Below are 15,231 nucleotides of genomic sequence, written 5' to 3'. Positions count from 1 at the left end.
AAAAATCTCAGGAGAGGGAGGGGTGTGAGCGGAAGGACAAATTAGAATTCCCAATCTTTGATTATGGCTTCTGGCAGGCCCTTCTGCCAACCCTCACGCCCCTCCGGTTTTCGGCTAGGGCTGTGAAAAGAACAGAGGCAACTCAGGAAAAATGGTTACATAAAGCTTCAGCTAGGGGGAGGTGGTGCAGCTTTAAGACGCACAATATTTAAACAACTATTTTGGTCATGTAAAAACTGCAATGATGAAGCCTAGTTGGCCTCCTCTAAGGCCATTCAGTGGAAAAATAAAAACCTATGCATCTGATCTGTGACACATTTAGAACAACTTTACCAAATTGAGCATTTTTACTTGCTTGTTTGCTAGTTTTCCGTTTGCGTGTTCCAGAAATATATCCAATAATACACCTACGCTGGCAGACGCTAAATGCCAAGTCAGAAACATTGCTGAATCGGGTCCAAAAGTTGTGGTATGTTTTCCTGTGCCATGTCATTTGTTTATAGCCAAAAAGGTGCAAGGGAGATACACATGTCTAGACTGGGGAAATGTAGTCTCAACATGGACAAGTCACTAGTTGGAGCTGGACACCAACACTCATTCTCCGAGTATCTGATTAAAATAATAATTATGTCCAAAATCCCAAAACAAGTCACAAAATTTCAAAATCTACTGAATCACAAATGCTTAGTTCATGCTATGTTTAAGTTAAAATGGTCTCCAGAAAATGTTTCCACATAAACTCTCGTTTTCTTCCTGATGCCTCAACGTTTGCCAAAATAAATCTTACAGAACAAGCTACTTTCTACATTTTAGGATCATCAGCCAGAAAATTAATCAGGCTTTGCCCTACAGTCAACTATATTTTTGGCATAATAATGTTTTTTTTGCAAAGACAGAAAGATTCCCCAGAAACACATACGCCGTTTTCTTTATGTAGCGAACAGAATGAGAGTCTTTTTGTCATCCGTACATCTACAAATAAAAATTAGCAAATGATGGTTATGTTGTTAGTTATGTCAAATAAACAAAAAACTAATAAAAAGTTCAGAAAACCATCGACTTTAAAGAACAATTAAAACCACTACTGAATGCCAATATATAACAAAGCTTGTGCATTACGTGAAATAGTTGAAGTGTTTTTATTTCAAACTAATTCTGTCCTGAATTTTATCTTTTTGTTGAGAGATGACAAGTTTAAACAGCTGTTTAGGAGGGGTGGATTTTGACTAAATCAGATCAATCTGGAATGGGAAAAAAAAAAAGAGGCTTGCTATGACTTACATAATATACAATATGTGCTCTGTACAGATAGGTGAATTTAAACACAGAAGCATGATCAGATAGGGGTAACAGATTTATCAGTCCTTCAATTAAAGCAAACACAGAAAAGGTGCTGCTTTATAAAAATAACCGTAGGTAAGAGTTGCACATGTAGAACATTACTATAGGATATTAGCATGGAGATTCAAGATAATATTCCTATCTTAAAATAAAGTTGATGTTGTTTTCCCACTGATAGCTGTTATTAGTCACAGCAAATTGATGTGTCCATATGTACAAACACAAAGAAGGTGTGTCCTCTACACTACAAACATGTTACCAGTGTAACTTACTAACTTTCAATAATACTCTACTGATAATATTACACTGCTGTCATTCTACACTTTAGAATAAAATATCTACAATGCCGTAGGGTTTTATTTCCATCCAGGACCTAATGCATGAATTAAGTTTGCAACCCATTGTTTTATTTTTCATTAATAACTGTACCCCTAATAATAATTATGTTACTTTTGTTAACCAATTATGGTTGTATTTACTAAACATATAATAAAATAGAAAAAGGAAATTGTAGACTTGTCCAAAATAATGTCAATACACATTTAGTGATTACTTTTAATTTTATTTTGTCATGTCGTCTCCTCCTGTGGAAGAAGCTCTGAGCCCCAGGCAGCGCTATCGGGGGACTCAGGCAGGCAGGTGTCGAGAAGCGGATTCTCCTATTCCCCTTCCTGCCCAGAATAGGGAATCCTCCAATGAGGAGCAGCTTGGTTCTCATTAACAATGGGGCTTCTGCTGTCGCCATTGTGCAGCTGGGCTTCAAGAAGAAAAGAGAGAGACAGGCCGACAAAGACGTCAGCATCTGCACATACTCAAGTAAGTGTGTGAAGGGAGGGTGTTGATCTGACTCACTGACACCCATAGACATCTCAATGATCGAGACCCTGCTCACTGACATCTTAGTCACTTATCTTATATATATGTCAAGTGTATAGTATGGAGATCACTGGGATGCTCTCACTGCTGTATATTGGTCAATAGTTGCTCTCAGTATTGTATGGTGGTCACTAGGATGCACTTTGTACCGATAGTGGTCACTAGGATGCACTTTGTACCGATAGTGGTCACTAGGATGCACTTTGTACCGATAGTGGTCACTAGGATGCACTTTGTACCGATAGTGGTCACTAGGATGCACTTTGTACCGATAGTGGTCACTAGGATGCACTTTGTACCGATAGTGGTCACTAGGATGCACTTTGTACCGATAGTGGTCACTAGGATGCACTTTGTACCGATAGTGGTCACTAGGATGCACTTTGTACCGATAGTGGTCACTAGGATGCACTTTGTACCGATAGTGGTCACTAGGATGCACTTTGTACCGATAGTGGTCACTAGGATGCACTTTGTACCGATAGTGGTCACTAGGATGCACTTTGTACCGATAGTGGTCACTAGGATGCACTTTGTACCGATAGTGGTCACTAGGATGCACTTTGTACCGATAGTGGTCACTAGGATGCACTTTGTACCGATAGTGGTCACTAGGATGCACTTTGTACCGATAGTGGTCACTAGGATGCACTTTGTACCGATAGTGGTCACTAGGATGCACTTTGTACCGATAGTGGTCACTAGGATGCACTTTGTACCGATAGTGGTCACTAGGATGCACTTTGTACCGATAGTGGTCACTAGGATGCACTTTGTACCGATAGTGGTCACTAGGATGCACTTTGTACCGATAGTGGTCACTAGGATGCACTTTGTACCGATAGTGGTCACTAGGATGCACTTTGTACCGATAGTGGTCACTAGGATGCACTTTGTACCGATAGTGGTCACTAGGATGCACTTTGTACCGATAGTGGTCACTAGGATGCACTTTGTACCGATAGTGGTCACTAGGATGCACTTTGTACCGATAGTGGTCACTAGGATGCACTTTGTACCGATAGTGGTCACTAGGATGCACTTTGTACCGATAGTGGTCACTAGGATGCACTTTGTACCGATAGTGGTCACTAGGATGCACTTTGTACCGATAGTGGTCACTAGGATGCACTTTGTACCGATAGTGGTCACTAGGATGCACTTTGTACCGATAGTGGTCACTAGGATGCACTTTGTACCGATAGTGGTCACTAGGATGCACTTTGTACCGATAGTGGTCACTAGGATGCACTTTGTACCGATAGTGGTCACTAGGATGCACTTTGTACCGATAGTGGTCACTAGGATGCACTTTGTACCGATAGTGGTCACTAGGATGCACTTTGTACCGATAGTGGTCACTAGGATGCACTTTGTACCGATAGTGGTCACTAGGATGCACTTTGTACCGATAGTGGTCACTAGGATGCACTTTGTACCGATAGTGGTCACTAGGATGCACTTTGTACCGATAGTGGTCACTAGGATGCACTTTGTACCGATAGTGGTCACTAGGATGCACTTTGTACCGATAGTGGTCACTAGGATGCACTTTGTACCGATAGTGGTCACTAGGATGCACTTTGTACCGATAGTGGTCACTAGGATGCACTTTGTACCGATAGTGGTCACTAGGATGCACTTTGTACCGATAGTGGTCACTAGGATGCACTTTGTACCGATAGTGGTCACTAGGATGCACTTTGTACCGATAGTGGTCACTAGGATGCACTTTGTACCGATAGTGGTCACTAGGATGCACTTTGTACCGATAGTGGTCACTAGGATGCACTTTGTACCGATAGTGGTCACTAGGATGCACTTTGTACCGATAGTGGTCACTAGGATGCACTTTGTACCGATAGTGGTCACTAGGATGCACTTTGTACCGATAGTGGTCACTAGGATGCACTTTGTACCGATAGTGGTCACTAGGATGCACTTTGTACCGATAGTGGTCACTAGGATGCACTTTGTACCGATAGTGGTCACTAGGATGCACTTTGTACCGATAGTGGTCACTAGGATGCACTTTGTACCGATAGTGGTCACTAGGATGCACTTTGTACCGATAGTGGTCACTAGGATGCACTTTGTACCGATAGTGGTCACTAGGATGCACTTTGTACCGATAGTGGTCACTAGGATGCACTTTGTACCGATAGTGGTCACTAGGATGCACTTTGTACCGATAGTGGTCACTAGGATGCACTTTGTACCGATAGTGGTCACTAGGATGCACTTTGTACCGATAGTGGTCACTAGGATGCACTTTGTACCGATAGTGGTCACTAGGATGCACTTTGTACCGATAGTGGTCACTAGGATGCACTTTGTACCGATAGTGGTCACTAGGATGCACTTTGTACCGATAGTGGTCACTAGGATGCACTTTGTACCGATAGTGGTCACTAGGATGCACTTTGTACCGATAGTGGTCACTAGGATGCACTTTGTACCGATAGTGGTCACTAGGATGCACTTTGTACCGATAGTGGTCACTAGGATGCACTTTGTACCGATAGTGGTCACTAGGATGCACTTTGTACCGATAGTGGTCACTAGGATGCACTTTGTACCGATAGTGGTCACTAGGATGCACTTTGTACCGATAGTGGTCACTAGGATGCACTTTGTACCGATAGTGGTCACTAGGATGCACTTTGTACCGATAGTGGTCACTAGGATGCACTTTGTACCGATAGTGGTCACTAGGATGCACTTTGTACCGATAGTGGTCACTAGGATGCACTTTGTACCGATAGTGGTCACTAGGATGCACTTTGTACCGATAGTGGTCACTAGGATGCACTTTGTACCGATAGTGGTCACTAGGATGCACTTTGTACCGATAGTGGTCACTAGGATGCACTTTGTACCGATAGTGGTCACTAGGATGCACTTTGTACCGATAGTGGTCACTAGGATGCACTTTGTACCGATAGTGGTCACTAGGATGCACTTTGTATCGATAGTGGTCACTAGGATGCACTTTGTACTGTGGTCCAAAGAAAGCTCTCTGTATTGTATAGCACTTACCAGGATGTTAGGAATAATACCTACTTTGTTTTACTTGCCATAAATTTTGCAAAGCGCATTCAAGGGGGTATTTTTTCTTAATTTGAACAAAGCACATGATGTGGCTAAAGATAACGGTAATTCTGCCTATTCTTGTGTTGGCCCTGCCTACAGCTGACTTAGTCCCATCTACGAGAGGCCACTTTCAGAATTTTTTTCCAGGGCCACTCTAATTTACCAATCCACCTCTGGTTATTCACATATGACTTGGTCGCATACAATACATATGCAAAGAGGAGATAGTGGGGATCCATTGTAAATGACCTGTTGTAGATGCCTTGTTGAGTGCCAACCAATAGTATAATACCCTTTGTGATAGTGGCCTCACATAAATCAGCAGGAGGAGCTCTATATAATAACTTCACCTAAATTTTACTTTAACTCACATCATATTTTATTTGAAAAAGATGAAGACAAAAGTGACTAACCATTAAACATCACACGATACACTTTTCCTAAACCTTCCATATTTTGTAACCATTCCATCGCTTTTGTTTTCATTAGGGGATAACTAGAGCTACAGAGGATCTTAATATGTAAAGGATGCCTTGCCTGTCTTGGTTTTCAAGAAATTGTTCATTGAGAAAGTTCATCGTGCTTCAAAAAGTCCAGGTCTTGCGTTACTTTGACACTTTCCTGTTGTTGCCTTGTTAACTGTGTTATTATTCTGTCTGACAAGTTTTTAAATTCCTATGATTGTAAAGAGAATCATAGCAAAACATATACATTACATTACTTTATTGTAACATAGATTAACTCCCCAGAACATGTGTTCAATGTGTACACCTAGAGCAAATGAATAGTGAATATAGTAAACATTGTTAGACACTGCAATGTTTAAACCATAAAAGTTGCCTGCAGTAAAAAAAATAATAGTATAGTGTTATTGTATTAAAATGTGCTCAGTTTTTATTATTTCTATGTTTACTGGTCGACAGGTTCTACAATTGAGAACTGCTTTATCAGATCCACCTTTTAAACCTTGTAAATCCTCTACCGAGATATAGTTAAAACATTTAAATATAGAAAGCAAAGAGTACTCACTCTAGGAAGCTGGTGATATATTCTCTGCTACAGGCCGACCAGGAGAAAGGGTTTGTGTTAGACGTAATGTGAGCTGCCATTAACTTGGCAGCTTCGTGACCTTTGGTCCCACAGGAGTTTCCAATTCCATCATGATTCATGCCAAAACTAGAACATACAAAGATAGGAAGAGAACATGTGAAGATTAGTGAGTGGGGATGAAGTCTATATAACACCTTTACCAAGAGGCTGTATCAGAGACTCATCCTCAAGCTGATGGAAATAACACATCTTTAAGTGTCCACAGTCTGTATGAATGACATCAATATCTTCAAGAGGACCTGACCTTGGGAATATATATTTATAATACAGCTCCAAAAAAATGTGAACAGCAGTAACATACTGAATGATGGTTTCACTGCATACTTCTATTTTATTTTAGAATACCATTGAGCATAATATACATATTTATTGCTACATTATTTTTATAAGCAGCGAGTTTGATGTTACAAAGTGTTCAGAGAAGCTTATAATATTCCTCAACCACCCTCTTAACCTCACTACATTACCCTATTACCTTCCGTTATACAACTACCCCTTGACCAACATTGTTTTGTGACAGGATCATTTAGCTTATGAGTCACTTTTACCGTTGCAGTCTGGCTGGGCCAAAATGCAAACTTAACCTCATGTGTCAAACTCCCATTGTCCCATAGATTGTAAGCTTGCAAGCAAGGCCTTCTCATCTCTTTGTCTGTTTTACCCAGTTTGTTTATTAGTTTACTATGTTTGTCCCCAATTGTAAAGCGCTACGGAATATGTTGGTGCTATATAAATAAATGATGATGATAATGATTGTAACAAAACAACTTCTGTTAACAGCTGCCCTCTCTTTCCTCACTGCCAGTGTTCCTCTTCTACCCATGGTGCACTCTGTTCTTAAGGTAACAAAAACACTATTACAACACAACAAATTGCAAACAGTTTTTCTTCTGACGCAACTCATTCCATCATGGAACACTGTTAAAATGAGTCATTCTTAACTACAAACAGAATCAGACAAGTACAAAAGGTTGTTCTTGCCTTTGACAAAACACACAAACACACCTAAAAACTGTGTGTACATAACATTTCCCAAACTTCTTCCCCTTCTTCGCCTCACAGCACTTACTCTACTTTTTCACTCACCTTTTTGTTAATAGAATTTTTCTATCCAACACTTTAACCAATATAGATTACTTTTTCCCCAAAAAATCTTTATTACATCCTATTGTCATGGTTATCTATTGATCACTTCTAAATTCCACGACCTATAGAAAAGCACTCGGCCTTTGGTGTCATCCATCCTATGGTTATGAAATTCCGTTTCTTCTAATATAACATATAGTACAGTATGTATACACCCTATAATTACACAGCGACCTTGTAAATAGACAAAGCAAAAGCAATATAGCCAATAAAATGCCTAAACAGCTTTAAAAAAATGTTTAAATGTTTTCTTTTCCTTCTAGCATGGTTTTCCTGAATACTTCACATTTTTTTCTGATAACCCTCATGCTAATGTATATTTTAAAATACATCTGTGATTACTACACATGTTTACATCAGTGTCTGCTGCTTTGAAGATAACAGACAATTTAACGTTCTCAGTTGATCCTGTCTATCTGAGGAGCAACATAAAATTGAATAAAAGTTAACTAAGGACAACGTGATCTAATCAGTTTAGAAATCAGTTTAGAACATTATTTGCTGCGAAAGATCATTTATCTGTAAAAATTAAAGTGCACTCATCGTCAAAACACAGGTGAGGGTATTTATGGAGAGCACTTGAAGCTCTGAGCAGAACGCTATCGCTTTGTACCCATCCTGTGCCCACCAAGGTGCAGTGGTGCACAGTGTAAAAGTGTAAACTTCTGCCACCTATCCTCACCTTACCATCCACCCTTGCTATCATCGTGATTATTGTTTATTTATAAAGCGTCACAAAACTCTGCAGTGATGGACAAATCATACAAAAAAATAAATATATAGAAACAAAACAAGGACACACAAGGTTGACAGAGAACAGACAGAAGGTAGAGAGAGTCCTGTACATCCAGAGGGAGAGGGCAGTGCTGAGACACTAAGGAGAGTGAGCAGGTTGTTTGAATTAAAACCTTTCAGTTTTTCTCATAAAATTTTCGCTCAGCTTTATTGCGCTTATACTTTTCTGTGTTTGAAAGTTTGTTTAACATTGAGCAAAGGGCACCTAGAAATGTGCTTCTCTGTCAACGTGCAACTGGAAGGCATCCCAATTAAAGTATAGGACCCGATCTAATCCAGCTAATGGCCTTTTGCAGAGTGGAAATGTCTGTGCATCCCTCCACACAGCAAACCAAGGAAAGTTCTACATTGGAAAGCAAATTTTTGCACAGCTTCACAAAACTGGGATCCCCATCCTCACTCCCTGCCCTCGCTACACTCAACTCGTCCTCCTCTCCAAAATGGTGCCACCTTGCTCTGTAGGCCTATATGCTTTGGCGGAAATCTATGCCCACTTGTGCAAATCAAGTCGTGCTGCACCTCCAAAGAGGGATTTACAATGTGCCTCAGGTGTGAATGAGCCCCAGTGGAGGTAGCTATATTGTGGGGTGAACCAACACTCGTGAGACTGCAGCCTATCTAATATACATTTACTAGGAGCTAGTGGCATTACCGTGTCTCAGCATCTTAATGTTGGGAGAGGCTACTGTACTCAAGTACAACAGTTATAATCACAGTCTGGACCAGATGTACAATTTTAAACTGCATCACTTAGCTTTTCATAAGTAGCAGCAGTTGCTTAAATATATACCCACAGAATGTTATCCATGCAAAGTGCAAAGCCGATCCCACCCCCAGCTCTAATACTTGGTGGAAAGAAACAGGACACCCCAAATGAGAAATCTATTCACATAATATTACATTACTTACTGGAAACATTTTTAATAACAGTAGCACAAAGCTATCTAAGATAAGCAATATTCTCTTGTTCACATATTGAACAGTAAACCCCATTTAAAAATACACACAGCCTGAATATTAACAATCACTTTAAAACAGAAGTGCTGGTACAAAGGCGTGCCTCAGTTTTTACTCTGTTAGTTATGCAATGCATGCATTTATCAGATTAAAAAAAAATTACTACCAGTCTCAGTCTAAAAAGGGATATATGTGAGGAAATTACATTTGCAAACAAAGGAAACAAGAATTTTTAAAGCGGAGAAAGAGAAGAAGGTTAAGAAAATAAAATCAAATGTATTTCTAATGCCTATGGTAAATGCTCAATGCCTTTCACACAGGAATGCCAGGTAAAATAAGCATTTTAAGAGCGTGAAAGTGTGAACCCGTAGGGGCGTTTGCCATAAGGATCAATGATAACAGTGACGTAACTATTTCTCCTCTGTTTTAAAAGCACTTTTTGTACATGTAAAACGGGGGAAACTAATATGTTTGTGCAAACCCTTACTCTTTTGATTTCTCTAATTAGATCTGCTCAGAATAAGCTGCTGTACCATGTAGGTTAGAGTGGGCAGGCATCAGAGTGCACATACCTAATATAATCAGTGTTATGATAAAGTGTGGCTCACAAGAGAGCAGGCAAATAATAAAGTGGAATGAAGCATTATATCCTACTCATTTTATGACAAAATAGAAATGATGTTTTGGAAAATTGTCGGTGTTTCCTAAAAACCCATAAAACACAGCACTGCATTGTCCTATTACGGACTACAAATATATTTCATAATACGAACAAGTGTTATCAAATGTGAACTATCTACAAATATAAAGTAAGTTTGTATATTTTTTATGTTTATTATTAACATTGCAGCAACTTATTTCAGTATAACTTTTATCAACCATGCTGTCTAATCTCCCTAATTGAAAGAAAAAAAGTTTTCATAGTTACTTTGAAGCTTTAAAAAAAATAATTATGATGCCGGGCATTGGAGAAAACTTGTTCTGATTAAAACTTACAACTTGATTATTTGACTTTTCCAGACAAAACAGAATACTTTGAGTCATAACATCCTGTCACTCTACTGCACCAAGAACCCAGACAACCATAAATGTTTCAGACGCAATGTAGATTATATCTGTGTGCCCACATTAGTGATTCCTGCAGTAAACATATAATTATCATTGGGTATACCACATCCTCTCGTGTGTCCAGACTGTCATGTCATGGTGGACTATGGATGGGAATGTGTATCTGTCTGTGTGATGTTTCGAATGCAGCCTTGGACTTACCAATTACAGGTGTCTTTACCACATTCCACACAGATACCAAAATTCTATGAAGAATTATGGTTCGCTAGCAAACATGTTATGGGATATTTCTAAATCCTGAGCAGGACATCCAGTTCACATTGTAAATGAGGTCAACTTTAATTACTAACACTTCAGTTTCACTTCACTTTGATGACTATAAATGTCCCAGAGTGGCTTCACTTATTCAGTAAAGATGTCATAAGTTTGATTTACAAAAAGAATGCATTCCAAAAGGAGTAACACGCAATTATCCTTTCAACCGTTTGATCTATTACACACTTATCAAAGTAAAATATAAATCACTCAAATCACAATGAAATATAGAATAACTTTTATTTGGTTTATCTCCACGTCCTAGTTATGTCCCACCTTTGACCTTGTTTCAACCCAGAAGCTGGTATAGGTGGCATTTCCCCCCAGGCTGGTCTCTCCTTGGTAGTCATTCTAATTGATGTGTAGTGCTGACTGTTGACTAGAGTATCAGGTGGTTTTGACAGACTAATTGGTGAATCCCACGCTATTAACCAATCAGAATGCTGGAAGCTGTCTGCTGGTATGAAGTCTTCCATTATAATGAGTAGATGTTTCTCAGCACTCTAGTTGGTGGCTTGCGCCGGCATTCACCCATCAGTGTGTCGGGCGGTTCAGACTTGTTTATCAGTTAACGGTCAATGCTGTTCACCAATCAGAGTGCTGAGAGCCATCTAAGAGCACATGACAACCTCCTCTCCAAAACACCAAGAGACAGCATGGGACCGCAAAAAGGGCAAGTGGTCTGCAGAGTCCTGGGGTATGCATCAAGTCACCACCAGGGATTTGGGGGTTCTGCACTGTAAAAACACAAGAGGTTTGGAGGGGGTCTTCCACAGACAAGGCCCACATGGTTTTGGCAACAGTTGGTACCAGTTACGGCGCACTGCTAGAAAAGCCTAGATCATTTACTCGCGTTTGTCCATCAGGCCAAAAGTTCCCCATTCTCCCTGCGTTTACTAAACTCTAACTCAATTAAACTCCAAAGACCAAAAGTATATCAGTAATTTATTTTAGTAACACTGTTCAATGGAATAGAGACTGAAAAAAAATATATCTTCATGTAGTTAGAGAACATACCAGGGTAGATTCTAACAAGGTTATTTGAGATTCTGCTAAAGACCAGAACATAGAGGCCTGAACTGCACTTAAGGAACGTGTCAGTCCTTTAGGAATTTGGAAGGCATTTTATTGCATCAGAAGTCTTTAAAGCAATATTTCATCTTAGCCAAAATAATTTACTCTAAGATTAACACTGACGAATTTGTGTATGCATGTGTTTTTTCTCTCCTGGCTTTTCCCTCCACCAGAACACTCAAGTGACATCTCAAAAGAATTTCAACTTGCAAAGCACAATGTGCATTGTACAAAGAGTGTTTTTTTTCCCGTTAAGAATAATGCTTCAACATAGAATACATAATTCAAAATAAAATACTGTATGTTACCTATGTGGGACAATGTAAAAGATACACAGTAAACAACAAAGTGGCAACATTCTAAGGGGACAGTTGTAAAAACGGTACTGTAACGCATAGCAACCATTCAGGCGATTGCTTCATTTTCTAAACTATACTAGAAAAATTATATTCTAATTTATTGCAGTGTATATTGCACACTAAATCAGGACATTAATATATATGGATACTTCCCATCTGTACTTCATTTGGACCCATATATCATTGTCTTTCCAACTTTCCCTTTATCTGTCAGTCTCCAAAAGTGTCTGTTTCTCTCAAAACTATACAGCATTCATCCTTACATTATCAACGCCTTTTTGGGGAGCTGTCAGGGGAGAAATGTGTCGTATACAGGCTCAACAGCAAAAATTTGGAGGTGTGCCATTGATGTCAAATGTGTTTGCTATGCGTTTAGATATGCATTTTTACCGATGGTGGTCATAATTCCAACAGAACTAATGTCGGCACCTATCCTGCCGACATGAAAATGTCAGCAGGCTAAATGCCGACACTTACGCTATGCAGACAGGTTGATAATGTAAGTGTCGGCATTAGCTGTGTCGTTATTATGTACCTGGCCCCATTTTTACTTGTATTTTAACAGTTGTATTAGAGATGATTGTATAGCTTTCATCTGCGTTGTGCAAACACATTAAAATGGGCAACTATCATAAAAAACAAATGCAACACAGCTTTAATACAGGTAAAAAATACAAATAGGTTGGGTTTCTATGACATCATGTGCCTCCTTTTGCACAAGTATGCAGGCCTAATATGCTGGGTGGTTACTGCTCCATTTAGCCTCTTTAAAGGCTTTAATTAAAAATGAGAGGGTGGGATAATTGGGACTAATAGCAACTTTGTCTGTTAAAGTGCAATATGGAGAGACAAAAAGGGGTCCATCAGCAGTAAACGATGAGACACGAAGATCATTAGTACTTTGCACAGTAGAAATGTCTATGCATTGCTCCACACAGCAAATCTGACGCTAAAAATGTTTTTTTTTAGCACAATAGAAAACACACAAAAAATCTCTCACTCCGCCCAACCCTCCCATCAGCAAACAATCCATACTTGTTCTACAAGCCAATGAGCTCTGCTACACGCAAAAATTAAGGTGCATGCTGGGAACATGGCGGATTTCGCCCCATGCAGAGGACGTCATTGTAAATCACCTCCATTGCAGGGTGAATCTAATTATTTACTTTCACTTTAATGATGTTTGTTTTAATTTCTCAAATATTAACAGGAAAAAGTGGTAGATTTATTAAGCCTTCTAAAAAGGAAAAGCGGAAGTGTAGCCCACAGCAACCACTCAGATTCTAGCTATTATTCTCTAGAATGTACTAGATAAATGATAACTAGAATCTGATTAGAACAACACCTTCACTTTCCCTTTTTAGAAGGTTTGATGAATCTACCCCATAGAGAGTTAGGCTGGGTACACACTAGAGAAAATTTCTCCTGATGCGATATCTTTAATGATTTTACCTTCGATAAATAAAAAGAAAAAGCCCTGATCAGCATGCGGATTTTATAGTGTACACACTATACACATTTACCTTCAGATGTGTGCTCTTCATCTGTCATAACCATTGGCTGACAACACTGTGACTCTGCACACTCTATAGAAACCTATGGACACTGCTGGTTGTAACGCGTACACACTGCAGTATTGGAGCGACATCATCAAATGAAACAATACGAAATGCTTTGTAATGATAATCATTCGTCGCTGCAGCGCACACAGTAATGCGATATGGAGCCGAATGGTCGTTTATTGTGTGATTGTCCTGATAGTTGGCTGAAAACCCTGTAGTGCGTACCTAGCCTTAGTCTCTATCAGGCTAAATGGATAATCCAATGGTAACCTACAAAAAGCAACACCTGAATTGGAAACTTTGCACCCTATTAAAGAAAAAGTATATCTCCTGTGAACTCTGTAGTCCGGCAGATGTTGTATTCTTTAGCCCTTGATATAAGAACAGATAAGGTCAGCTTTGATGAGCACTGGATATAAATTTTATCTACAAAGAACAACTGTTACTATATCCAAGTACAACAACAAATACGTCAGCCTGAACAATAGAATTCTCTGAAGGTGGACTTCCCCTTTAAGACTAAACCTTGACAGTGAATGATGAAAATGTTAATGGTAAATATTTCTAGGGCAAATATTTTTTAAAATGTACCACCAAAAACAAAATACTCCGGTAACTTGTTGTGGTAGAATATTAATGTATCTATAGATTCAATATTGAGAAGCAGGAAGACCAGAATCACAGAGTTCTATATTGACCCATCTCCCCAAGATAGAACACTTTAGTGTATAGTGTATTAATAGAATATTGGGTGTATGAAGCATTAATTTAGCATCCTGAAAATTCTACCTTGCTTAGTGTATTTTCCATGCAATGGTAAGAGACGATTCTCATTTAATACAAACTGAACCACATCACAGAAACAAAAACTGTTTTTCTAAGCTTCACATTTATGACATTTCAGCCTACTTAGGCAATAAATCATAATGGCTGAAACCCCAAAGAAGTATTCTGTTCACATTTACAGAACTAGAATGTTTTTATAACAGAAACAGACACGAGACATAATAATCAAATTCACCGCGTAAGTAGATAGACAGGCAAGTTGTAATTACTCGCACAAGCAGGAAAATCAATGGCTGCCTCTTTGTAAGGTGAAAATACAAGCTGAGGATACAAGTAGCACAAGTACAGTGATAATCGGATGTTTTTATGTGGGTATTGTATATTATTGGAGCGTAAGACATAGCCATTGTGACTGCAATTTGCAGGTACACTAATGATGGCTTACAATAAAATATACTACTGATGTGAAAGACAACTTTCTCTGACTGGATCCTCCTTCAACAAAGGAATGCTACACATCTGTAACTTGAGGACAAAATGTAGCAACAATGCTACAATCTTTTAGTTAAAATGTGATAATGTAATGTGACTTAGGGCTCATACACACGGCTGTTGAAATAAAGGGCTTACAACACGTTCTTTAGACCTCCTAAACACAGGTTAACACTAAGGGGGGTATTCAATTGTTAGCGAGATCCCCGGAAAAACGAGCGCTCGAAAAATATTACCATTAATACGGTAATATGCAC

The 15,231-nt window shown here is 39.2% G+C and overlaps 1 protein-coding gene across 4 annotated transcripts in view; it reads right to left on the bottom strand.

Moving 5' to 3' along the window:
- Positions 1-15,231, bottom strand: part of ADAMTS6 (ADAM metallopeptidase with thrombospondin type 1 motif 6) — a 232,850-nt gene that overhangs the window by 96,688 nt on the left and 120,931 nt on the right. For all 4 annotated transcript variants that reach the window (XM_075182881.1, XM_075182890.1, XM_075182867.1 and 1 more), the window contains one exon: positions 6,340-6,486. In XM_075182881.1, coding sequence (XP_075038982.1) covers positions 6,340-6,486 — 147 coding nt within the window. The remainder of the gene's footprint in view (positions 1-6,339; positions 6,487-15,231) is intronic.

Source organism: Mixophyes fleayi, chromosome 1 (assembly GCF_038048845.1).
Source record: "Mixophyes fleayi isolate aMixFle1 chromosome 1, aMixFle1.hap1, whole genome shotgun sequence".
NCBI lineage: Eukaryota > Metazoa > Chordata > Amphibia > Anura > Limnodynastidae > Mixophyes > Mixophyes fleayi.
Note: the sequence above shows the minus strand (reverse complement) of the source record. Positions and strands in the feature narration are given on the sequence as shown.